The 26,783-nt window shown below is 40.3% G+C and overlaps 2 protein-coding genes across 5 annotated transcripts; both read left to right on the top strand.

Annotated features, from left to right (window-relative positions):
• Window positions 1-1,989: 1,989 nt before the first annotated feature.
• git2b (G protein-coupled receptor kinase interacting ArfGAP 2b) lies at window positions 1,990-22,146 on the top strand. Of its 4 annotated transcripts, none has more exons than XM_086300718.1 (20): window positions 1,990-2,074; window positions 2,909-3,042; window positions 3,212-3,324; window positions 4,524-4,629; window positions 6,147-6,233; window positions 6,327-6,457; window positions 8,907-9,001; window positions 9,431-9,476; window positions 9,690-9,741; window positions 9,857-9,929; window positions 10,038-10,135; window positions 10,238-10,349; window positions 10,805-10,956; window positions 11,062-11,214; window positions 13,380-13,589; window positions 13,739-13,828; window positions 14,411-14,493; window positions 17,564-17,719; window positions 19,121-19,184; window positions 19,702-22,146. In XM_086300718.1, the coding sequence occupies exons 3-20, from the start codon at window positions 3,212-3,214 to the stop codon at window positions 19,909-19,911; spliced, it is 2,031 nt and encodes a 676-aa protein (XP_086156844.1). In that variant the 5' UTR covers window positions 1,990-2,074; window positions 2,909-3,042; the 3' UTR covers window positions 19,912-22,146. The 4 variants fall into 4 exon arrangements, with proteins under 4 accessions (XP_086156844.1, XP_086156841.1, XP_086156842.1 ...); XM_086300715.1 differs by lacking the exon at window positions 1,990-2,074 and adding an exon at window positions 2,081-2,310; XM_086300716.1 differs by lacking the exon at window positions 1,990-2,074 and adding an exon at window positions 2,081-2,310 and having other exon boundaries at window positions 9,693-9,741.
• A 386-nt stretch (window positions 22,147-22,532) lies between these two features.
• LOC147325931 (glycolipid transfer protein-like) lies at window positions 22,533-26,006 on the top strand. The gene is made up of 5 exons (XM_086300722.1): window positions 22,533-22,750; window positions 23,197-23,255; window positions 23,357-23,490; window positions 23,583-23,733; window positions 25,601-26,006. The coding sequence occupies exons 1-5, from the start codon at window positions 22,648-22,650 to the stop codon at window positions 25,781-25,783; spliced, it is 630 nt and encodes a 209-aa protein (XP_086156848.1). The 5' UTR covers window positions 22,533-22,647; the 3' UTR covers window positions 25,784-26,006.
• Window positions 26,007-26,783: the final 777 nt, after the last annotated feature.

Consider the following 26,783-nt stretch of genomic DNA (forward strand, 5'->3'; position numbering starts at 1 on the left):
TCTGGGCCTCCGGCCTCTGGGCCTGCGGCTCGGCTCACTCTGGCACAGCTGGCTGCCGGCAGAGCCGGCGGGCACGCCGGTGCAGCCCCCTCTAGCTTCTGCTCGGTGGCTACTGGGTGACCCCTCGTCTGGGGATCCTCAGCCCTTCCCATGAGGGTGGCACGGATGCCCCTCCGGTGGTCCTCCTTGGGCTCTCGCACTCTGGAGCCTCTGGATGTCTGGGGCCTGGATCTCCTCCATGCCTGCTTCATGCCCTGGGGGACAGGGCTATGGCTCTCTACATCCTCTTGCAGACCATTACATGGGGAAACCATTTGAATACAAGTGCGCTGATCCACACAGGTGTGCACACGGGTGTTCACTGTTCGTAGATCGTAAATTACACCTTTCTTGGCTGCTACTTCAAAGCACATTGTGCGCAATTCTGACGGCTAAAGAACCAAATGGGACAGGCAAAAAAAACAACAAAAAAAAAAACACAAACCAAGCAGCCATGTACTGCTTCTGATTTGGAAACATCTTAGGCAGCACAAGAACAGAACAGCACAGTATACATACAATGTCACATTTGGACTCATCAGGACAAAGCACAGATTCTAGCTGGTCTGATGTCCATTCCTTGTGTCAGGTTGAAGAAGATAAGATAAGAGATAAGATAAGATAAAACTTTGTTAATCCCTCGGGTGGGTTCCTCTGGGAAATTCGGTTTCCAAAAGCACAGCACCGACAGAAGTTACAGTTACAGAATATTATATATATATACACACACACACACACACATATATAAATACAGAGACATATATAAATAAAATATACGAAGGGGATAAATAGAATAAATAGGAATAAAATAAAAATACAAGTGAATTGCACATTTCAAGTATTGAGGTCTATTGTACCATTGACTATTAACAAAAGTATTGCACAAACGGTATTGCACAGTGAGGTGAAGAGGTGAAGAACTCTCAATAGTGATTTCTTTAGCATTCAACCAAGCCCTATACTTCCTCAAAATGATGTTGAGATGTGCCTATTGTGGCTATTTGAAATAAAGTGGGCTGTGGGCTCTGAGCAGAGGAAAGCCATTTCTCTTCTGTTTACTGTGCTCTAATGTAATCCTCTGCAACAGATGTTTTAGTTTGAAGTTTTAGAGAATGAATGCATTTTATTCTATAATCTTTTTTGATGATATGCAAAATGTAGTGGCTTTGAGGGTGCCAGATCTATGTACTGGAGTAAAAAAAAAGTTTAATCTAAAAGGAGATGCCAGAAGTAAACAAACAATTAAAAGTGACATAAAGTTCTCTCAATAAATACAGTATAAAATCCAATTTTCAAATGCTTATTTCATTTATTAAGGGAAAAGGGTTTTCAAAACAACCCAACCCTATGTGTAAAAGCAGTTGCCACCAAACCTAATAACTAGCAGTCAAACATGTGCAAAGGTAATTAGACTTTCACATCACTGAGGAGGAATTGTGTTTCACTCTTCTTTGCAGAATTGCTTTAATGGAGCCACACTGAAGATTTTTCTAGGATAAATGGCCTGTTTGGTGTTATGCCAAAGCATCTCAATTTGTTACTTTTGAGATCTTTTAGCCTACTTTGCCAGACAGTTTCTAATTAATTGAGTTCTTGATTCAGCAGGTCTGGCAGTAATCAGACCTGGGTGCCTGATTGGTTTCTTTAAAAAAAAAAAGAAGAAGAAAAAAGTCCACCTATATTTGGATATTTTTTTCCTCTTAAATAAAACCACCACCACCAAAAGTGGATTTTGTGTCTTGATGATCTGAAAGATGTATACGTGACAAGAATGCAAGTAAATAAATAAATACAATTAATCAATTAAACAAATCTGCACTGTACATTGTATTTATTTTATTCATACCGAACAGTGAATTTCCACTTTTGTTAATTTCAGTGGCAGGCCAGGGTGGCTTTTATTGTGTCCAGTGTGACAATTTTCCTTTATCGCGTTAGTCTCCTGATGGTGGTGCTTTCTGCACTCTGTAGGGCCTTTAGAAGCCACTGAAGGAAACAAGGAAGGAAGCAGCCTATGAGGCGCGGAGGAGGCTGTGTGAGTGTTGGAATGGGTCACGGCTTTGTTCAACAGTAGGAGGGGAGGGCTGACGGCTACAGTCGCTAAAAGTGTAAAATACAATCAGCCGGGCGAACTATCCTGTCATATCTCTGTGTAGCTGTGTTGCAACGTAACTTCCAGATATTTGTTTCTCCTGGACTCGAAGGATTTCGTCTAAGGGATGTCAAAGCGAGTGCGAAGCAGAGAGGTCTGCGCTGATTGCAGTGCTCCGGGTACGATGCCAGACAAGCTAGCTGTAACGTTAGCTATCCAGCTATCCAGCTAGCCCCCACTATAAGTTATCGGAGCGTCTTGTTAGCCTGGCTAGTTACTGCGACTGTACTAACAATTAGCAATTAGCTGAATTACTAATTGTAGCGGTTGTATTTTTTCTTGTGGAAACGTTAGGTGTTTTTTTTCTTCCTCTTTTTTCCCCCTTTTTTTTGAAGGCGTGCCTGTGTAATCACATTAACCTGTCTTATTCTGAACTAGTTGCTTGACTGTATTGGTTGTCGGGTTACAGTAAGGTTAGTGGTGCGTTAAAGGCAGTATTATTTAATTTCTTAAATAAGACTGCTCAGAAGACAGCGCTAACTTGCTGATAATCAGTAATGCCGCACAGTGGGTGTTAATGCTTGTGAAAACGTTTCTTGATTATGTCAAAGATTTGAGGGTGGGATACACCTTACCTAAAGCAGTCATGTCTTACTGCAAGTCAGCGAATATCTTCGTCTGGTTAGAGGGAGTTACTGCTCTGGGTTAAGGCTGTCTGTTACGTTGTTCATCAAATATTAGACTCATGGGATAAAAAGCACTGTATCTGTATCGTAGAACCTCGCTGGGCCTCTGTTAACAGGGGTGTGCTGATCTGCGATGAGTGCTGCAGCATCCACCGAGGTCTTGGGAGACACAGCTCTCAAGTCCGACATCTGACTCATTCTCCGTGGCCACACTCACAGCTGCAGGTGGGGAAGCGGGGACACGATCTCCATAAATCAAACGCAAAGATGCAAATGAGTACAGTCTGTTCTCCATAATGCAATATGTAAATATATAAGAGGACCATGTATGACTAGGAATCCCCAAAGTATTTTCTGCCTGTTCTAAAAATGTTAATGTGCTTTCTTGTTTCAGATGGTTCAAACACTGTATGGCAATGGAGCTAATTCCATATGGGAGCACAGTCTTCTGGATCCTTCCTCTTCAGTGAGTGGGAAACGCAAAGCCAACCCACAGGACAGAGTGCAGTAAGTTTTATTTTTAAAAATATGTCATTGCTGGTTTTTGGTACACTTGATTGCACTTTGATATTAAATTGTATTGACAAAATTGATTTTCTTTGCTAAGGTCAGTAAACATGCCTAATCAGCCCGCTCTACCATGAACGTCACTCACAGATAGTCAGTCTTAACTTACTTGGAGAACTTGCTTGATCAGCTGACAAGCACGTTTGAAAATAAATATATCTGCAGTGCGGTCTAGCTGATCAGCTACATGATCATGCAAGAAACTGAATTTTAGAAGAGTACCTCCTTTAAAGGTAATGCTTTTTGTGAGGAGTTTTTCCCATCCTTTAGAAGTCATAGTACAACAAAAACAAAATCTGCGAAGCAAAGAGATTTGATGTACTAAAGCCTGTTATAAACACCATGTCAGTCTGCTGTGTAGCTTGGGGAGTAAAGATAAACAGTCAGCCACATGTAATCACAGCAGTGCTGTGTCTGACCCGCACACTTGGAGCAAGCACTTTCATAACTTCTTCCCAAATGCAATTTCTGAGATGGACGCTATCTTATAAGGTTTCCACCACAAGCACTTTCCCCGACAAACATTTTAAGGATCTTGGGTGCTCAGCAGTTTAAACTGGAAACAGGCTAAATTTAGTTCCTTAAGGTGTAGTTTGAAATGTTTAGTTCCAGGTGTTTTAAAACCACTGGAACTGTGGGGGAATTCTGCTGGGACCAATGCTGCTTAGTGGTTAATTACAGACAATTCAACTGCTTTAAATTCTGTTCAACTTCATTCACACCATATGGATTTATTCTGATTGCTGGACGTTGTTTTTGGGATTAATAAATTTAGGGTATTTTTACTATAACTATTCACTATTCTTTTCTATTTGCGTAAATATTTTGTATTAAAACGAGCAACGACAGAGTTTGGATGTGACCTAAATTGCACCCCTAAGATTCTTGGCTTACGTGAAAGCCAGACGAATCTAGCGTTGTGGCGGTATGGTGGTTTACATGACCGATACGTTTCTCTGCCATTAATGTAATGCTGCACATACAAATCTGCAGTCCATTGTTTAATGTCCAGTTTAAGTGTTCGCTTCTCGTCAGTGTTTGTCTTAATCATAAACAAAGATAAACAGTGATGTGCTCACTTGAAAACTTGTAATTAATGTCCACATTTTGAGATTGTGAGAGTCTATTGTTGTTTCCAGTCCTAATAAGACAGAGTTCATCAAGGCAAAATATCAGATGCTGGCGTATGTACATCGGATGCCTTGTCGGGAGGATGACAGTGTGACTGCAAAAGACCTCAGCAAGGTGACACTTTACTCTGTTGTTTCATTTAAACGTTCCTCTTGTAACACTATTAGACGTTCAAAAAAAAGAGGATCTTTGAGACTTTATTGTAATACAGCAAGTGTTTGATTTTAATGTTGATATCTGACCAGTTCCTGCAAAATCCAGTGATGAGTTTCCTCAAACTTAACCTGGGCTACTAATATTACGTAGCCCCTCCCCAATGTCACCAAACAGGGCATGGACATGGGGGTATCCTGTGGAGGAAGTTGTCCTCCTGTGGATTGTGAGGGATTGTCGGGTGGGGTCTGTGTAGGTCAAACCTATTCTAGTGCATCCTGTGGATGATTGATTGGATTAGGTTCTGGGGAATGGCAGGCAGAAGGCAAATGAGTGGACTATAAAGCAACATTAATGGCTTAGGGGACTATGTGATTAAAATCAGAGTTTTCTGTGTCCATGTTTTTTACCTGGATTATTAACCATGGTAACTTATGCTGAACACCTAACCTGGTCGGGAACAAGGTATGTTCTGAGTCTTAATTTAAAATCATCTGAAAGTGCCACATTTTCAGTGATTCTTTTATTTACAGTATGTTTTAAGTCTTATGTAGATTCTGTGCTGGTGGCATACTTTTTATATGTGCAGCTTGTTAAGCCATAACTTACTGAATGAAGTGCTAACTCTGACTGTGCGTCACATTGTCCTGGGAATGTGCATGTATTGATTTGTTGATGCAGAAAATGTTTTAATGTTGTTCTACTTGATTGTAATCTGCGGGAATTCAGCAACTAGAACACAGAACACACACCAAGAACACCTGTTCAGTTGATAAAATAAATTTCACTTGTCCATGTCGCCTTTACTAGGCTGTGGGATGGTAAGATTTCTTGTTAAAATGTATCCAGATTAAAGCACAGAGCGTACTCGGCAATAAAAAAACAAAACATTAAATTGAATTAAAATGTTTATATTATCACTCTGTACTAAATTGCTAGATTAATACTTTTTTTCCTGCATTAATTTGCAATAGTGTTGCATTTTACTTTTGCAGTTTTTATGTCCTTTATAGACTTTTAATTACCCTTTTTATATGACCTTTAAAAGCCACTTTTTATGTGACCGTGAACAGAACCTGAAGCAGACACTCTGCTTAAAAGAGGAAGCTGGTAACCACCACTGTGATAGCCGTTATCTTCAACTGGGGTTTGAATGGTTTTTCAGACGCTCAGCCAAAAAAAGTCTGGCTGTGTTGAACTTTCTTTGTAGAATGGCGTTCGTTAAATGTCTTGGGTTGCTGCTGTCCTTGGGCTGTTCCTGAAATTTTTTATAGTGTGCAGGGACTGTTGTGCTGTCGTGGAGGCACCTTGTATGGCAATGCGGCTGGTCGTTATGTGTATATGTATATCTCAACAGAGTACTGCATTAAAAAGAAATAACCTGTCACCAAAGTTATAAGAAGGCCTAAAGCCGACACAGTGTCTTCATAATCAGCTGTAACGGATTTTAAACAAGGTTCTTGTTAAATGTCTTTCAGCAACTTCATTCCAGTGTCCGTACTGGGAACCTGGAGACCTGCCTTAGACTCTTATCTTTAGGAGCTCAGGCTAACTTCTTTCATCCAGTAAGTTTGGGGGAATAAGCAGAAAGTTGATTTGGAAGTGGGCGTGATAATACTAATGATTAACCACTGTTTTTTTTCCCCTTCAAATTTTAGGAGAAGGGAAACACCCCACTACACATAGCAGCAAAAGCAGGTCAAATATTACAAGCGGAGCTATTGGCAGTTTATGGAGCTGATCCTGGAGCGCTGGACTCGAGTGGGAAGACCCCCATTGATTATGCAAGGTAATGTATAGCCTGTATTTTTATTTTAACACCTTCAAATGTTCTGATAAAAGGTTTGGGGTTTGGTTTTGTTTGTTTTTTTTAGGTGAGAGCAGTCGAAATGTTATATTGACACTTGATGATGTTAATACCACAAGATAAATTTAGAAGTTTCACTTTTAAGTGGCATTCTGCTTTCACGCATTTAAGTGGATCATATGTTGTAGTCAAGCGAATTCAGGAGCCTTGTTCATTTTCTGTATGTTGGGAAAATGACTTCAGGCATATGTCTTGTATAGAAAACGCAGCAAGCTGCGAAACAGTATTTGACGCTGTAAAGTTGGAATTCCTATGTGCAATGGTAGTGCAGCTGCAAGCATCACCTTAAGAGATGCAGTCCAGCTCATTAGTGGCTGTGATACAGGAAATGATGCACAAGATGCAGATGTAAAAATACACAGGAAAAAAAAAATAGCTGTGCTCTTGCTTTACATGTTGTATCTTGTGGAAATGTTAGCCGGATACTAAAAACAGCAAGTGACAGGAAGTAGCCAGCAATACACAGCAGAAAAGGACAAAAACAGCTAAGCTGGAAATGGAGGGGAGGGGGAAATATTGTCACCCGCTGAACTGGCTAAAATATTTAACATGCCTTTTACAATGCTAGACAAAAAGTGGCTTTATGTCCGAGTTTGACTAATTCAATGAAACGAGCAAGGCAGAAGAGAAAGGAGGAATTCAGTTGTGCAGGGAACTGATGACTCAGCTTGGTTAGTTTATAGTAAGTTTCAATTGAGCTCAAGTAAAAAAAAACAAAACTTGTCCGTGTGGACCTTGATATTTGTCTTCAGTCTCATCCACTCTGTTATCATTTCCTCAGCCAGATCAAACTGGAATCTAACCAAAATCTACATTTGATTTTTAAATATAATTATTGATGTGTAAACTGAAAGCGAAGACAACAGATAAGACTATGGAAGCTTGTTTCCACCACTGGGGAAAAAAATATTTAGGATTTAAGAGATAAGATAAGATAGAACTTTATTAATCCCTCGGGTGGGTTCCTCTGGGAAATTCGATTTCCAAAAAAAGCACAGCAACGACCGAAGTTACAGTTACAGAATTGTTTTATATATATATATATATATATATATATTAGGGCTGAACGATATATCGCATTTGCGATAATATCGCGACATGATCAAGTGCAATTTTCTAACCGCAAAGGCTGCGATTATACTGCGATTATAAGGCTGTCCAAATTACTACCATATCCCAGAATTCATAGCGCGGCCCAGCCAAACTCCAGTTTCCAGCAATGGCGGCCGCTACTAAGTTTTAAAATTACTCATACTAATCTTTCTGGGTCACAAAATAAACTTTTAACATATTTTCAGGCGAGAAAGTAGTTGTGTAAACATCAAATATCTGCTCGGTTTATCAAGATATCCCATATTTGCAAAAGTGCTTCGACGTTTTCAGAGGCGTCTGCTACCCACCAGCTCGACAGCTAGCCGGGAGCTCGAGGATTACTGATGCGGCCGAGAACGGCACAACTCCCGGCACATCATTTTCAGATCACCGCGGAGTTTCGCTGCTCGGGTTAAACGTAATATATAAGTCACTTAGACAACCTAAAAATGTTATTGTTGGGCTTTTTTCAGTGTTTTGTTTGTTCGTGAGTAAATCGGTTTGGCTGAGATTAAAGTTATTAGATTAGATAAAATAAAACTTTATTAATCCCCCGGGTGGGTTCCTCCTTGGTTTTGTTATTCCCTGATCAATGATTACTACAGTAACACTGCCTTAATAGTTCAGTGCAGACTAACTGGCAGACAATCTGATGGCTGTCAAAGAGCTTACAGGTTTTAGTTGAAGGAGATTTATCAATGACTCTACTATTACACTGATGACTGATTAGCATAACAGTTACGTTTACATAGTGTAAGAAGACAAGATAACGCATAGATGAGATGATAAGACTTAATGTGCTCTGCTGTGTGGTTTGATATTGTCTGTATGAATGAGGAAATTAAATAGTGTGTCTGACTGCTGGTTCAAGCGTGGGAGGTGAAAAGTCACAGAAAATCTCAGTTTGTTGAGGAAAGCCTGCCAATGAGCAAGTTACTTTCAGAGAGTCTGTTACTCTGGTAACTCACTCAGTTTAAGGTAACGCTCCTTATTGAGCTTTTACTGAACCCGTCCCCACAGCCTGCAGAAACCAACAAGCAGAACCTGTTATTTGTGATGGTTTTCATCAAATTGAATGTTGTAGTGCTGTAATAAATATTTTTTTGTTGTGAAACAAAATTATTTTGAAAATCACTCCAAATAGTGGAATAGTATGGGAGTACATTATTTAAAATATGATGCTGACATTGTAAGGCATTGTAAGGTACCTGAGATATTTTTAGCTGTAGTTCTTTAGCATATTTCTGAAACTTGACCTTTTTGTTCCGTACCTCTGCAGACAAGCTGGGCATCAGGAGCTGGCAGAGAGACTAGTGGAGATCCAGTATGAACTCACTGACCGGCTAACATTTTACCTTTGTGGACGAAGACCAGGTAAATGCAGTAAATCAGTCAACCACAGCTGCAGCTTTGCATTAGAGGAATGTATTCAATAGCTTTAAAATGGCTTTCAATCATTTTTATGCAAAAAAATGAGTTCAACAACACAAACTGTTAAAAAATAACTGAAAAAAAAAAGTGTTTTCTGGAGTCCTATATTTAAAATATTTTGTGCAAACACAGTACTTAATATTTAAGTACTCGATACAAAATTGGAAAGATAAAACAAATGACAATAAGATTAAATCATATATGATTTAAAAAATAAAACAGATTACATACATATCACCAACTTTATAAATCACCACTTCCAACTTTGTGCTATCCTCACCACACTAGTGGGTCAGTCCCTGCCAAAAAAACCCCAAGAACTTTTGATTGTGAAAATATTTGAAACGTTATCTCTTCATTGTTGTGCTACAGATCACAGAAATGGGCAACACTTCATCATTCCTCAGATGGCAGACAGGTAAATGTTAAAGCTTTTAATTTGAAAAACTTGATCTGGTAATGAGTTAATGTGAGTTTCCGTTGATATACGTTAACCATCTTATTTTCTTGTGCTGCATTGGATGGATAAGAAATAAGTAAGTTTCTCATTTTTGCCACGAGCCACTGTTCTTGTGAGTGTGGAGCCGTTTCCTGCAGGATAAATAAACTTTGTTAATTTCTCCATTTAAAGCAGCCTGGATTTGTCAGAGTTTGCAAAAGCTGCAAAGAAGAAGCTGCAGTCGGTAAGACGTTTTTACATGGGATTTGTTTCCCGTGACATTTACAGTGTAGCCTCTTCTTCATCTGCTGTTTATTCTTTAGGAAACAGAAGTGCTAATTCTGCTTACTTTGCCGTAGCTAAGCAACCATCAGTTTGAAGAGCTGGCCATGGATGTTTATGATGAAGTCGACAGAAGAGAAACGGATGCAGGTTGAATTACAAGAACTGTTTTAAAAAAAATAATTTTTTAAAAATCACACCGTCTATAAACCTCTTTTACATTTTATTTAAACATTATGTGCGTCTTGCTTTTTTCAGTGTGGCTGGCCACTCAGAACCACAGCACGCTGGTAACAGACACCACAGTTGTGCCTTTTCTGCCTGTCAATCCTGAGTACTCATCTACCAGAAACCAGGCAAGTGCTGTCACCTTATGTCCTCATGTTATAACTTCACTTCTTTGTGTGCGACTAGTAGATTTGGTAATTGGTTTGGTTTTAATCTATTTGCTTTCTCAGGGTCGTCAGAAATTGGCAAGGTTTAGTGCTCACGAATTTGCCACACTGGTCATCGATATTCTAACAGATGCTAAGCGACGGCAGTGGGGTAATTCCTGTGAAAGTCCCAAAGGTAGGACATGATTATTTTCCACTTGTAGCACATGTTAAATTCCCCTGCTAATCTGCTTTTGTTTTTTGGGCTATATTAAGTTTGTAAATGTCCTGCTTAGCATATGAACAGAAGAACATTTTCAAAAACCGCAAGCAGTGGGGGGGGGGGGGGGGAACCTAAATTTGTTGGCCTATAATAAGATGCAGAAAGTGTTTTCTTTGTAGTTCAATGTGGAGCGAAATATAGACAACGCTACGGTACACAGGCAACAATTAAAGTTTCAACCATGTGTGAAAAGGGGCTTAATAATGTCCTGCATGCTGCAACTCACAGACAACCAAGAAAAATTGTAGGAGGTCACTATAAAGAATGCTGGGTGTTGGATTCAATCAATAAAAAGGGATTGAAACAGCTGCCCGTAGCCAGCACTGCTGTTTGATCCCTAGTCCTTTGATCTTTGGCTCTGCTTTCAGATAATGTGGAGCTGATCCTTCAGGGAATAGACGGTCACCACAACAGTGAGGGCCAAGATAATGACCAGCCAGATTACGACAGTGTGGCATCAGATGAAGATCCGGTCCAAGAGGCAACATGTGGAGACAGCTGCAATGATGGAAGGACCAAGGTTAATGTCTCTTGAAGCCTGTTATTCCATTGCTTACTGTAGGCTTTACTTGTAATACAGATCAAATGAATCCCATCTTATGTCCGTATGCATGTTTCACTGCAGAGCTCAGAGTCTTCTGATCTGTCTGATGGACCAATCACAGTGCAAGAATTTATGGAGGTGAAGAGCGCCCTCACTGCATCAGAAGCCAAAATACAACAGCTTCTGAAAGTCAACTGTCACCTTAGTGAAGAGCTACGTTTGATGCAGAGCAAGGTTAGTTAAGACGCAAAAGTCGAGGTCACTTTATGTATCACATTGTCTCTGGTGTTTCTTGTTCTGGTTATAAATTGCATAATAATGTTGCTATTTAAACATAACATCCTGAAATTGTGTTTAACATGTAATGTTAGTATAACCCAACTCAGGGTTTATAGATGAGATGTATCACTGTCTTTACCCTAAAATGCTTTCTTAACTCTACACAGTCTTAAATGGTTTGTGTGTGTGTGTATGTATAGATAGAATCATACATTATTCAAAATGAAAAACAAAAGAAATGCTGGGTTTTTTTGTTTTGTTTTTTTATTTTGTCTTCAAGACTGAGGTAACTGTAAATTTTGTAAATTTGAGCTTTGTGACTTGGCATGTTATCATAGCAGCCATCAGAACATGGGTACACCGTGGTCATAAAGTCATGGACATGGTTAACAACGATACTCAGGTAGCTATGGTGTTTAAATGATGGTCATTTGGTACTAAAGGGTCCGAAGTGTGCAGAGAAAATAGCTCCCACAACATTTCACCACCACCACCACCTGCCTGAACAGTTGTTCTTCGAATCGTTCATACCAAATTCTGACCCTATTCTGACCCAAATGTCACAGCAGAAATTGAGACTCATCACAGGTCACAGGTCAATTTTCTCTTGTCCAGTTTAGGTGAGCCTGTGCAAGTTACCTGCTCTAAGCTCACAGGAGTTATGTATGGTGTGGTCTTCTGCTGCTGTAGCCCATCTGCTTCAAGATTCCACCTGTTGTTCTTCTTCTGCACACGCTGGTTATAATAAGTGGTTCTTTGAGTTAATGTTGACTTCCTGTTAGGCTGGCTGATTAGATATTTTGTGTTAATAAGCAGTTAGATGTAACTGAAAATCATTTAAGGAAGTCATGCTGTTGTTTTTTTGTGAACAGAGAAAATGGCTACAATGTGTCTGGATGCATTAAGATTCCTGTGACAAGGATAGCAGATTTCAAATTGCAAAGCAGTATTTTATGTTATAGATGTTTGTGATGTAAACTCAAATCCTATGTCAGATCTTAAAAGGCAACCCACAGAGGACATTTTGCTCCATAGCATAAATCTGCAATGATTATTTAGGAACCACCTAAATGCAGAAAAATAACTGGAGTTAGCTTTTTCCATTACACAAATGTCAGCAAGTTAGGTTCCTGACTTGTAGACCCACAACCCACAACTGTCTAATTTATACTATTTATTTCAGGCATGCCACATCACTCACTTCCTCATATCTTGGTATTTTGAAAGTCCCTCTTTTCCCCGGTGGGGAAACATGCACATTTTTACAGTTCTACGTGCTTTTGGGAAATAATCGTGTTTACTATTCCCTTCCCTTCTCTCTGGTAGAAAAGTAGCAGAGCCGAACAAAAAGCCTGTGGATGTAGAGACTGAAGTGCAACAAAATCAGTCAACAAAGGCTTTTTTTTTTTTGTTGTTGTTGTTGTTGTTAGAGAAAATATATACATTCAAGTTCTTACAATACTGATGATAATAGGGAAAAACTGTTTCTCTATAACTGCATTTTCTAATGTAATTTGTGTTATATGTTACATCAGTCATTGTTGCACTCAGAAACATAAACTAAAGCAAAGGACAAAATTGTAGACAACCCAGTTTTTGTGCGGTCTGTACCCCTTGTGCTTCATCAGAATCCCAGGTTTATTTTATTGATGCCTCTCAACTTTACCTTGGGTATGTCTCATAGTTTTAAATATTGACTTGATGTGCTTACTTTTGCATAGTAATACCTACTTTTTGTTTCTTGAAGCTGTTGTTTTTTCAGAGTGTAAGCACTGTTTGTGTAAATAAGGGCAACCCCCTCTGTGGCACTTTATCAGGGGGTGTTGCACTTCAAGATCTGTGGTGTTTTTTTGTTTTTGTTTTTTTTCTTGTTTGTTTGTTTTTTCAACATACATTGTCAGCATTTCATTTGTCAAGGAAGCAAGCCTTTTGTTGTTTGAAGGACCTTGAGCAGAAACAAGAACAAAACAGAGATGAAGATAAGTTGAACCTTATCCGAATAGCTTCCCACCTGGAGGCCTAGCTGTAATCTACTCTATTATTGGTGCCGCGCCCGGCTTTTGTGTGGAGATCAGCTCACAGTTAAGAGTCAAATTGAAAGATGTTTTTGTTCTCTACAGCTGAATTCCCTGCAGACTGAAAACACAACACTGCGATGGCAAACCCCCAGCGGACAGCAACAACCCCAGGGCCTCTTTGGTCGACAGCAACCTCGCGGAGGCCGCGCCAGGTCCATGTATGAGACGGGCTCTACTCCAAGGCAGTACCCCCACCGAGTTGACACAGCTCGGCATGACGATGGAGTCATTTTACAACCCTTCCCTACCAATGTAAGCACAGGAGTACCACTGTTTTCATTCTTAATTTACCAAAGTGGTGATGCCTGGCTTGGGGCTGGTGTTGTTGTTTTTTTTATATTCATTCATTCATTCATTGCATCTCAATAGAGTATGCTCAACTTGGTTTGACCCCTTTCTAGATTGGTAGGGGTCCTTTGGGGACGGCTGCTTCCTCCCTTCCTACCTTCCCCTCTTCCCTCTCCTGGTCGTGGGATGAGAGATCTCGAAGGGTTAAGTACTGAAAATTCCCGCGGCTCAGAGGCAGCCCCAGGGGACGGTGAAAACTGTCCTCTTTGACCCCACAGTCTTCTCTCCTGACCTGTGTCTATAAACTGCCTTTTCTCAGCATCTCCTGCCTGCATGCATGCACTGCAGTGCCTCTGCTACAGTTCAGTTTCTGAGCACCCCAGCTTCTCATTGTCAAAAGTGCTGACATGTTGCATCAGAGATGGCTGCTTGAATAATCCGACAGCTGAATCCAGTATATGTGAAAGATGTATAACGGATCACCACATTGTGCTTTTTAGGGATAACTTTCTGATAAAACAGAGGACAGTTGACATCTTCGCGTCTACTAATCGCATCCTGGGCAGTGCAGCTGTGCTCCGCCACATGAACTGATTGTATCGTTTCTGCCTTTTTTTCTCTTCACAGTGAGATGTCTTAATAATAATGAGATCACAGGTTTGATTTTAGAATTGCATGTTTCTAATTTCTGTGCGGCCACATTTGCTGCTGTGATAACTTATCTAACTAATCACATACAGTATATACTGTGTTTGATTGACTGTTGTCCTCTGACATTCCTACAGGGCTGTAGTCTGGAAGGACAGAGTACAGTGCTGGAGAATGACTATGACACTACACCCAATCACTCTGAAATGGAGGAGAGTGGGTAAGATCTTCTTCTGTTAACTGTTGATTTTAAAGACTAAAACACCATTTTCTCTGTATAGGTTTAAAATGAAGGCCACTTTGATCACAAATACAGGGAGTGCAGAATTATTAGGCAAGTTGTATTTTTGAGGACTAATTTTATTATTGAACAACAACCATGTTCTCAATGAACCCAAAAAACTCATTAATATCAAAGCTAAATGTTTTTGGAAGTAGTTTTTAGTTTGTTTTTAGTTTGAGCTATTTTAGGGGGATATCTGTGTGTGCAGGTGACTATTACTGTGCATAATTATTAGGCAACTTAACAAAAAACAAATATATACCCATTTCAATTATTTATTTTTACCAGTGAAACCAATATAACATCTCCACATTCACAAATATACATTTCTGACATTCAAAAACAAAACAAAAACAAATCAGCGACCAATATAGCCACCTTCCTTTGCAAGGACACTCAAAAGCCTGCCATCCATGGATTCTGTCAGTGTTTTGATCTGTTCACCGTCAACATTGCGTGCAGCAGCAACCACAGCCTCCCAGACACTGTTCAGAGAGGTGTACTGTTTTCCCTCCTTGTAAATCTCACATTTGATGATGGACCACAGGTTCTCAATGGGGTTCAGATCAGGTGAACAAGGAGGCCATGTCATTAGTTTTTCTTCTTTTATACCCTTTCTTGCCAGCCACGCTGTGGAGTACTTGGACGTGTGTGATGGAGCATTGTCCTGCATGAAAATCATGTTTTTCTTGAAGGATGCAGACTTCTTCCTGTACCACTGCTTGAAGAAGGTGTCTTCCAGAAACTGGCAGTAGGACTGGGAGTTGAGCTTGACTCCATCCTCAACCCGAAAAGGCCCCACAAGCTCATCTTTGATGATACCAGCCCAAACCAGTACTCCACCTCCACCTTGCTGGCGTCTGAGTCGGACTGGAGCTCTCTGCCCTTTACCAATCCAGCCACGGGCCCATCCATCTGGCCCATCAAGACTCACTCTCATTTCATCAGTCCATAAAACCTTAGAAAAACCAGTCTTGAGATATTTCTTGGCCCAGTCTTGACGTTTCAGCTTGTGTGTCTTGTTCAGTGGTGGTCGTCTTTCAGCCTTTCATACCTTGGCCATGTCTCTGAGTATTGCACACCTTGTGCTTTTGGGCACTCCAGTGATGTTGCAGCTCTGAAATATGGCCAAACTGGTGGCAAGTGGCATCTTGGCAGCTGCACGCTTGACTTTTCTCAGTTCATGGGCAGTTATTTTGCGCCTTGGTTTTTCCACACGCTTCTTGCGACCCTGTTGACTATTTTGAATGAAACGCTTGATTGTTCGATGATCACGCTTCAGAAGCTTTGCAATTTTGAGACTGCTGCATCCCTCTGCAAGATATCTCACTATTTTTGACTTTTCTGAGCCTGTCAAGTCCTTCTTTTGACCCATTTTGCCAAAGGAAAGGACGTTGCCTAATAATTATGCATACCTGATATAGGGTGTTGATGTCATTAGACCACACCCCTTCTCATTACAGAGATGCACATCACCTAATATGCTTAATTGGTAGTAGGCTTTCAAGCCTATACAGCTTGGAGTAAGACAACATGCATGAAGAGGATGTGGACAAAATACTCATTTGCCTAATAATTCTGCACTCCCTGTATAAAACATCAAAGAAGCCCCTTTGCAAGATTTGCTTACTCTCTCCTGAAAGAAGTGCACGCATCACATTTTTTTAATATACCAACTGTTCAAAGCAAGCACGGTGGCACAGTGGTTAGCACTGTTGCCGCACAGCAAGAAGGTCCTGAGTTCAATTCCAACATCAGGCCGGGGTCTTTCTGTGTGGAGTTTGCATGTTCTCCCCATGTTTGCGTGGGTTCCCTCCGGGTACTCCGGCTTCCTCCCACCGTCCAAAGACATGCAGCTTGTGGGGATAGGTTAATTGGATAATCCAAATTGCCACTAGGTGTGAATGTGCGAATGAATGTGAGTGCGACTGGTTGTCTGTCCCTGTGTGTTGGCCCTGCGACAGACTGGCGACCTGTCCAGGGTGTACCCTGCCTCTCGCCCTATGAAAGCTGGGATAGGCTCCAGCGCCCCCCGCGACCCTGAAAAGGATAAGCGGAAGCGAATGGATGGATGGATGTTCAAAGCAAAAGGAACAAGTTATGGAAAAAAAAAAAGTATAAGCCTTTCCCCCTGTTTCTTGTCTCGAGACATGACAGTATTGATGGAGCCAAAGCTTACAAAGTTAAAGGTCACAGGAATGGAGAACGGGAAGCCAGATGTGGATTAGTTTTGACAGGTGTTTAGGAAAAAAAACGGCTTTGAGCCATTCAGCCTGCCTGCACGGTTCAATGAAATAATATACAGTTCCCAAAAATATTTTGACATATAAACCAAATTCTAACATTTATGAATTTAGATAAGATTAACCTTATTTTAAAGAAAAAATAGGAGTGAATCTAATTAAGTAAGGGTATACTACTTGTTAAGAAATGTTCTAGTCTCTTGAGAGGCAGCTGAGGACCGCCACAACAGCGACCCGGTCAGCCTGCCCAATGGAAAATGGGAGATTAGGAGCAACTGAACTTTCAAAATAAGAGCAAGGGGATTTTCCACTAATAAAGCCACTGCATTATTCCCACCAATTATGAAAAAATGGCATTAAATTGCAGGATGTGTAGTACCAGTCAAAAGCTTCACCGTTCAAGCGAAGTCTGTCGGGAAACACTGCACCCACCTACTGGCTTCACTACAGATCAGTTATTTAGAATATTGTCCTCTGTAATTTATCGTCCTTTAGCTTTTAGAAGCCTGACCCTGACTTTAGCCTGAAGTCAACCAGTTTCTGTAAAAAGCTGTTTCTTTCAAAGTAGAGTTTTTCTTTTATCCAAACTCCACCCAACAGGTACTTTTGAGGTCAACTCTCTGTGTGATACTTTTTGTTTTCATCTTGATTTCATTATCCTCTTCAAAAGATCCACCTTTGTTGTATAATTCATTGTTTGGTGGGTTCTTTAAGTAACACTCTTGTAAGAAGATCAGTTGTCAGTTCTCTGTTTTTATTTGTAGCAGCCCTCTTGCTGCCTCTGAAGCAGCCCACCAGCAGGAGGAGGGCGAGGAGGATGCCACCCTGCCTTGCACAGAGGACGTCATCTGTAAGACGGAGCAGATCACTAAGAACATCCAGGAGCTTCTGAGAGCTGCCCAGGAGACCAAACATGAAAGGTATTGAGCAGTTATATGAATAACATGTAATGTGATATTTATACAAAATGAGCCAAGTTATATTTCAAAAACATCTGAAATTTCTAGCTATTCAAAATAAAATCTTTTCACCCGATGCACTGTGAACCTCAGTTTTTCCACCGTCTGGCTCAGATTCCGTGCTTGTATTTCTGTCATTCTGCCTGATATGTTTAAGAGCTGACTTTGCCCAGGTGCTTTTAGGTCAGTGGTTTTTTTAAAAGTTGTGTATAGGGCCTTGGCCTGGATGATGCCAGCTTGCATCCTAAGGAACTAAAAGTCTCCTTATTTTCACCTGAGTTGCAGAGTGAATACAGTTACTCACATATTGGTGATAACCAAGCAGCACTCTGATTTCCAGCCCTGTTTAGGATCCCTCTGTGTGAGTCTAAGGAGTGTGGGTCTTAGGTCTGTCAATGCACCTAACAGGAAACAAACAGCACATGATCTTATTTTCCCCTGTGGTTTGCCAAGTCCACAGTAGTTACTTGTTTATTAATAATTTCTTTATTATTTTTACTGTAGTTTTTTTTTTTAACTGTTCCACACTGCTACCCGTTTTCCTTTTTGTAGGTTATTGCTTACATTGTCCCCCTTTTTCTTTTGTGTAAATATCTTGAGATTAACAATGTTTCCCATCTAGCTCCAGGGATATGAGCAGCTACATGGTTAAATGCTGCTGAACTTCCGTGTCGCTTCTAGAAACACTAGCTGGTACTAAAATAATAGTTCATATTTTATTAATGAACTAGAGCCATTGTCTCTCTGGGATGGGAAGTTGTAAATAAGAACGGTGGAAAGTATAACGCACAACAGCCGTGTGAACCAGCACGATTCTGCTCGACTAAACTGGCATACAACCTCTCAACTGAAGCAGTGTGTAAACAAACAAGGACAGGCTGCTGGTGCTAGCATGTTAGCACTGCCTACGTTAGTCATGTGGGTGCACAACAATCAGACTGTATATGTGTGTACACATTTGAGTGACATAAAAAAATTTGATTCGATTATTGAAAAATGCGTTTCATTCAAATGGCTTTAAAAGATAAATTACATACATCGACTGTTTCGGTCTGTTCACATTTTTAAGACGTGCTGCTGATCAAGGCAGCAGATTTTAAAATAGTGTTAAATAAATGTCCTTCGTGGTGTGGCCCTGCCCAGAAATGCCATTCACTGCTTTCATAGAACAGAAAGGTGCCAAGTATTGTTTTTAAATGATCACTTATTCTTTATTTATTTACTGTACAACTTTGAAAACAGTTGAATGAAATCCTAAATAGCCAAACACTATTACACCCCGTTGCTCTTTTTGATCGTTTTGAGAAAGGTTTGTGGAAAAAAATTTCACCCATTCATCCTTCTTGTCTCCTCCTACTGCAGCTTTCTGCCTTGCTCTGAAAAAATCTGCATGGCTGTGACAGAGATGGCTGCCCTGTTTCCCAAGGTAAGATGAGCAGCTCAGTGTCCAATGGAACAATTTGCTTTGTCTGACAACAGCTGAAGGCAGTTGTTTCCACACATGAACTCCTGAAAATGTCAGGAGAATAAGGTTGGGACATTGTCAGAAGCGGCACTTTATCACACGTAGCACGCAACAGGATATAATCTTTATTAAGCCAAATACTCTTTGAGGGTGTTGCTTGAGTGAAACTCGCTATATTCTCACATCAGACGGACTTTGTAATAGAGACCCAACAGAGTAAAGAGTGCTTAATGTCTGATCGAACCAGATCTGACATTTTGTTCTCATAGCTTGGCTGGATGTGTGAAAGCAGCTTAAAATTATTTGTCCAGATAGGTGGCACCTGCTTGTTACATAGCTTGTATTGGATCTTGTTTTACCATCTCAATATTTACCTTGTTGTAGTCTCATAGAAATCCAGTGCCTGCCTAGCACATAAAGTGATTACGAACGCTTTCATGTCCTCGCCTTATCAAATCTCCTTCCCTCCTCCCTTCAGAGGCCGTCCTCAGAGACAGTGCGAGGGTCTCTGTGTCTGCTGACTTCAAGCGCTAGCCGGCTCCACAGAGAGTGCCAGAAGGCTGCAGAACACAACCTCAGCCCGTCAGACATCCAGCTGGTCACTCAGCAGGTCATTCAGTGCGCCTATGACATAGCCAAAGCTGCCAAACAACTTGTTACTGTGACAACCAAAGAAAACAACAACTAATTAAACTCCAAAGACACTCCCAATGCGCCAAACATACAGCATATAAATGATGTTAATCAATGGTTTCCCTTCCCCCCCCCCATATTAATCAGTGTAAGCTTTTGTGTACATTCCTAGAGGTGGAGAAAAAAATATAACATGCAAAATCATAGCTCAATCAAAAGCTTTATTTATTTTGTTTTTATACCATGGTAATAAAAAGTGTGTGTATATATACAGGGGGGGGGGGAAATACTTGTTCTTTACCTCACAGATTGAATCTATTCAGTTTCCAGAAGTGCAGTGTTGCCTGTGTATATAAAAGCAATTAGAACAAACAGTTTTGCATTATCCGTTTCCTTCTAGAGGACACCATCAGTCATTAGCTGTGCTCACTGAGGTCCGCTTTCTGGTACTCATAGACGATCATGTCTTACCTAGCAGCAATGATCAGAACAGATGAGCTACTCCAATCACAATGTTTGTTTTTCTTTAAGAGGCAGTTACAGTGTTCATTGTTCTTGAATCATTGTGGTGTTGCTTGCTTAAAGTTCAATTGTTTGTTCAGTAAGCCAACTGTGATTATAAAAGCAGCTTCAGTGTATCGAGCACCGTGTGAGTGTCCAGACTTTCAGCCCATCCAGCAACTCCAGCAGTTTCAGTCCATCTGCGGGTTGAAACAATGTTTATAAGTAAAGTATCAATAGTTTTTTGGGGTTTTTTCTTTTTTGAGTTATAATGTTACAGCCATACTTAAGATGGTGTGTGTGTGTGCGTGTGTGTGTGCGTGTGTGCGCGCGTGTGTGTGCGCGTGCGCGCGTGTGTGTGTGTGTGTGCGCGTGTGTGCGTGTGTGAGCGTTGGCCTCAGTGGCCTGTGTGAAATCCATTTTGAATCAATTTTACTAGCGTTATGCAAATATGTGAGATGTATGTATCCATGTAATTCTTTATCAGAATAATCCAAATGCTATTCTATTTATAAACTGTATGTCATACCTCTAAGAAAATATCAATGTTTATTTTCATAAGCTTTGGTTTAACACGATGCTCGGCGCAGGCTAACGTTTTTGTTCTGAGGTCTGGGACGTCTCAGCCGGCAGTTAGTTATAGGAAACGTGTGGTCTGTTTATTTTAGTGTGGTGTTTTAACTCCAGTATTTTAGACGCTTCATGTGGTCGAGTATGTACCGCCTACGGCTTAGAGCCAATGATAATGTAATTGTACCCTCAGTTCTAGAATAGTTGTTGTAGAACACGGGTCTAATGTGACACTCACTGTGAGCCAGATGTGTTTGAACCAGGGGTGGAAGGAAAACTGGAATACGCTGCACGACAAGTGGACGGCAGGGTTGTGCTCTTATTGCAGGGTCCTTACTGTGCAATTTAAAGTGTAATGTAATTGGTGCTAGATAAAGAAAAAAGCAGATTAATTTATCACTGCTCAATTTCCTTAAAGAGGACTACCTGTTAGAATGCGTTAAAGAAAATCTAAAGCGCCTGTTTAACTGTAACCACAGCAGTATGAACATGCACGTTCATTTCTATCTAAAACTGCTTTCTTAGGTGGCTGGGTGAGGATTAAAAAGACATTTAGAAGTATCCTTAAAACGTCTTCAGTGCACATGAGTATACTGTTCACTTCTGGTTAGTTGCTTAAGTCTTCTTAGGTGTGTTTTTGACAGAATATTAAACTATTTGTCTAAGTCTGCATACTGGTTTTTTGTTTTGTTTTTTTTGTTTTAACAGTACGTGTCCGTTTTTCTACATTATAAAGAACTGAAACCCATCAGCAAAACTGTTCTCTGGTCTTACACTTTAAGAAATAAATGCATAATTAAAGAAGCACTGACGGCTCATTATCCAGACTCATTTCCAGAAAATGTGCCAGTTTTAGTAAGGACTGTAAAAGTGGGGAATGTTATTCCATTAAACTGTTATTTAATGGGATACTAAATATTTAAAAAAAAAAAAAAAAGTTTTCGTATTACTTAGTGTAGCTTGGCAGGCCACGAATGATATCAGTGTTAGAAATAAAGCTTTAAAACGTATAAAAAATACTGTTAAAAGTTTGAATTTTTTTGCCTTCCTGGACTCAATTGGACCCTTTGGTGGGCTGGTCTGGCCTCTGTACCCTATGTTTTACACCTTTGTCTTAAAGGAAGGCTAGGTTTTACTGAATAGCATGGTCTGATCTTACCTGGTCTGGTAGTAGAGCATTATGTAAAGGTGGTTACAGCAAACCTACGAAGGCTGTCTTTTAGAAAATAAATACCACTGCCATTCATCTCCTAAAAACCAGCCATAGTACCTCTGTGAACAAAATGTAACGCAAAGCAATTTAAGTAGCATATAAATACTTTTTAGACTGCCATTTTTTTTTAAAAGCACATAAACTACTGACTTTATAATGTTATAATGCACGTATTCAGTTACTTCCACCCTGGAGTCAAAACCGTCATTTAACTCCCTGTAACTTGGAGCCTGCCCTATCTGTGGTTCAAATCAATCCCTGCCTTAGGTATAATAAAGTCATTCATACCTCATCTTTTCTCCTCGTCTTATTTGTGTGTGTGTGTTGTGGACATACCGCGTGTTTTCACCAGGCTCGTGAATTATTTCCCACCTGTTGGTGAAGAGCGAAAGTGGCCGGTTGCGCTTCCCCACCCATCATAAGAACATAGTTCCGGGTTTTTCTCAGCCGAGAGCTGCTCGCTGCCGTTGCTCTTCTCCAAGCTCGCCAAGCTCATAAGGAAGGATCATGTCGCTTTTAATGGAAAATCAGTTCTGTGAACTGCCCCCTGACAAGGCGATCGACACGAAGACATTCCTGGACACCGTCTCTCATATCCCTGCGTTTTTTGGTGAGTGCAACTCCATCTGAAGTCATACAAAAACACGTAAGGTGACTTTGCGAGTTCCCTCGCGTCGCTACGGTGTCAGCCTTCGTACTTGGCTGAATTTTTTTTTTTTTTTTTTTTAATTTTACGTCGTCTGACCACCTGAGCTTGGTTTTCACGTCGGGACGTGGTTATTTCACTTCAGAAATTGAGGTGTCGGGTCACGGGGACCATGTCAACCAGCTGCGGCCGTTTGGCCTATAGAGAAACTCTTTGTTGACTCTGTGAACAGAGCACACATTGCCCTCATTGTGACTTAACTGAAACTGTGCATTCACGGCATTTTTTTTTTTTTTAGCTCTCTCTTTGTAAACAGCTGATTGGCATTCATCCCCTCCTCTGAGCCGGGGACATGTCAACTCATTCATATTTTATTGGCCCTGCTCTCAAATGTCTCGTTTCTTTTCCAGACTGCTTAGGATCAAAAGTGTTTTCAATCATCAAATCAGACATTAACGGCAATATAACGGTAAGATGCAGGCGGGCATATCTATTTGTGTTACTGTAAGCGATTTAAATTAGAGAGGTTCAGCTCCGACATGCAAACTGAACTCAAATGTGCATTTTCAGAAAATTAGAGCGGTATATGTCACTAATCCCGCAAAGTACACCACCCTGGAGGACATTGTGGTGGCAGAGCGAGAGGCTCATGGAGCAGAGTGGCCTAAAATTGGAGCAACGTTAGCTCTGATGTGGCTGAAGAGGTAAGGACCTCCTGAACTCAGTTGTGTCATACTGTCTGTTCAACTTTCGTCTAGTGAAATGAAAGCCTTTATGTACTCCGTTTCTCCTGCAGGGGTCTCCGTTTCATCCAGATTCTGCTCCAGAGTTTGGCAGACGGGGACAGAGATGAGAACAACCCCAACCTCATTCGGGTTAATATCACAAAAGCCTATGAGCAGGCACTGAAGCGATACCACGGCTGGATTGTTCAAAAGATTTTTAATGTGAGTAACATGTGGAAGAAATTCATTGTTTCTTGTTGTGACACAACACAGACCACCCCAACCGCACCCAGACTGATAAGAATCGAGAACTGGTTTCAGATTGTGCAGTCCACTGCAATCGCCTCATGCTGGCGTGTTTTTCTCTACACTGCATAAAAATGCTTTCAGATTCATTACAACTGCGTTTCACTTTGAAGCGTTGTAACCTTAGGTGCCTCACCTTATGAGGCTGCACAGCATTTTTGTCTCTTGAGCCCATCCCTATGTTGTAGTCCCACATTTTGCAAGTGTCCCAAATCTTGTCGCCAGCACGACATCAAGAGGGAAAAATTGCAGTTAAGCTGTGGAGGTGATGGAACCTACCACAAAAAAAAGGAAATGCAGTTGGGGAAACTACGTCTAACAGAGGATGTTAGCAACTATGAGAATATGGCTGAAGTCTCATGTAACATTTTTAACTTATTGGTATAAGAAGGGATGTCAAATTCAGTCTACATTGTGGGCCACATACAGCCCTTTGTGATTTACATGCTTAATCCATGAGATGTTTTGATATGAGGGAAAAGAAGAACAATTTCAATAGGAAGTCTCAATTTTTCTACGTGATGGAGAATTGCTGCTGTAGTACATGACAGACGTCTGTCAGCATGACACCCTGGGCTCAAATTTTAATAAATAAATGTGTAGAATTACAGAAAAAGTTCAGTTAGCTCATTGCCCAGACTGCTCTGTAATTATAAACCTGAGAATCGACAGAAAATTACCTTGTTTTGTTTTTATTGTAGACCCACAGTAAAATCATACATTTCCATAGTAGATAGTGTAACCTTCTGTCATTTCATTGTATCTATTACTTAATTACTTTTGCATAACATGAATGGCCATGGTAGAGGTCTTTATCATTAGGAAAATCTGTCAAACTGAGTTAAAGTTTAAAATCCACGCCCTCATTTACATTTCCAAAGCCGTCCAATGTGCCCTTGTTCACAAGCGGTCTCTAAACTGGGTGGGATCGTACGTATGTTTTAACAAAATGCCTCAGTTTTTTAAATGATAAAGAATTGAAAAATCCGTCTGCAAAGCTTTTGGGGCGTACACTGAAAGAAATAAATGCATAATTTTAAAAAAAGCACTGACAGGTGGTGAATTGGACTTTGCACTGCAATTTAAAAAAACAAAAAAAACAACTTTAGGTAATTTCTGACCTCCATGCCTTATGTTTGACACCCCTGGTATAGGTGATACAGTAGAAGTACAGGGAACACAGAAGTATACAAATATTAGATCAACTTTCCACTTCCTCTAACCTCCTTTGGCTTTTTATTGCATGTACTTTGCAAGGTAGTTAAGAAAGTGGCATTCAAATAAAATACAGCTGTTGCCAAACCCGTAACCTACAAACCTTTGAGTGTTTATTTAGTTTGGCAATGTCAAAATGTGTGTAATGTGTCCCACACAAACACTCTTTGCCCCACAAGTTGTTGTTACACTGTGGTCACCTTACTTGCAGCCCCCCCCTCTATGCTGTTCTGACATTGTGTGGAGATTCAGATAAAATGGGTGCATGGGTCTATTCTTCTACACAGAAAATTGATTAGGGATCAATAAAGGATAAACAATGAGACTCATAAGCAGGCTCAATAATGGCATTTGTGCCAACATAATCTTATCAATATTGTCTCCTGAGCTGATAAGGCTTTTGGTCCTGGGTTAATAGATTACATCAAAAGACAATCCACAGCAAAGCACTTTCATTACATGCTATATAATGTTGCATACATACACCCATCTTCATAGTTTTCATTAAAATCCATTTAACCTTTCAGTAAAACCAGCTTCTCCATCTTTTTTCGTTTTTGTTTCATAGGCTGCGTTACTTGCAGCTCCCTACAGATCAAACTTTCTGAAGGCTCTGTCGAAAGGAGAGGAAGTGAAAGAGGAGGACTGTCTGGCAAACATGCGTCAGTTCCTGGTTAATTACACAGCCACTATAGATGCCATCTACGAGATGTACACAAATCTAAATGCCGAGCTGGACTACACCGTTTGATGTCCCGGCACATGGCTGGACCGGACGCGCAGGAGTATCCTGCATCACTCTCAGGTTTCGCAGACGTCCAGTTGTTTTTATTAGGACTGGGTTTTTTTTTTTTTGTTTTTTTTGTGTGTCCCTTCTTGGGTGGTATTTATTACTTTGATGATGCAGTAATCATTACTAGCACTGTGAATTTGCTCTCAAGATGATGCCTTAATAAAATGCAGTTTAAAGTCTTTTTTTTGTTTGTTGTTGTTATTTTATTTCAACTTACTACTGCAGCTTTTTATTTTAATTTTTGGGTGGGTTACTCCTTTAACAGACTTCTTCACCTTTAACTTTAGTTCCCGTCCATGTCTTACATTCAAATGTTCTCCACCTCCATCCATGAGCCTGGGAAATTATGTTTTACCATCCCATATTATTAGGTTTTTAAATTTAGGGATTTCAGAGTGCCTTGGTGTCACTGAACGAATGTTTTGAAAATATTAAATATAATATAGATGAGAATATATATATTTAATATTCTAAGTTCAACTGTAAAGAAAAGCTAGTAGAAGATTTTTTTTCTTTTTAAATCCCTCTAAGGGCTTGGAGTTTGTGCTGTTATTGTTCAGCAGTAGGGTGTGACATGTGTAAGCTTTGTTTGCATTGTTGTGTTACCTGTTGTGTGAACCTGTAGTTCTAATTACGTGTCAACTGCTTTAAAACTTTTTTTTTTTGGTCTGAAGCTGTTTTTCATTATGTCATACAGCCAAGTCATGTTCATGTGTTGACTCATTTATTCATCAGAGGCGTGTTTTCTAACTGAATACTTTATATGGTGTTTGTTTTAGAAGAATCATCTGTGATCATATTTCTTAAAACTGACTCAAAATTAAATTCAGTTCAAGAATCTTACACTAGGTGGCGATATCTGCTTGCTTTCCCCCATCTCCTTCTTGAGCGTGGCTGTGTACAACTACAGCAAGCAAAACTGATTAAAAAATGGTTAAATGCTGCATGTAATAAATAA

The sequence above is a fragment of the Aulonocara sp. 'chitande type north' Nkhata Bay genome, linkage group LG7 (assembly GCF_057382095.1).
Source record: "Aulonocara sp. 'chitande type north' Nkhata Bay isolate Kocher_YH1m ecotype deep benthic linkage group LG7, A_spYH_male_GT1.1, whole genome shotgun sequence".
Lineage (NCBI taxonomy): Eukaryota > Metazoa > Chordata > Actinopteri > Cichliformes > Cichlidae > Aulonocara > Aulonocara sp. 'chitande type north' Nkhata Bay.

Coding starts and splice junctions, on each gene's coding strand:
- git2b (XM_086300715.1), top strand. CDS start 2,259: ATGTCAAAGCGAGTGCGAAGCAGAGAGGTCTGCGCTGATTGCAGTGCT. Junction 6,234..6,326: donor AGGCTAACTTCTTTCATCCA/GTAAGTTTGGGG, acceptor TTCAAATTTTAG/GAGAAGGGAAACACCCCACT. Junction 10,136..10,237: donor ACTCATCTACCAGAAACCAG/GCAAGTGCTGTC, acceptor TTGCTTTCTCAG/GGTCGTCAGAAATTGGCAAG.
- LOC147325931 (XM_086300722.1), top strand. CDS start 22,648: ATGTCGCTTTTAATGGAAAATCAGTTCTGTGAACTGCCCCCTGACAAG. Junction 23,256..23,356: donor ACATTAACGGCAATATAACG/GTAAGATGCAGG, acceptor GTGCATTTTCAG/AAAATTAGAGCGGTATATGT. Junction 23,491..23,582: donor GCTCTGATGTGGCTGAAGAG/GTAAGGACCTCC, acceptor TTTCTCCTGCAG/GGGTCTCCGTTTCATCCAGA.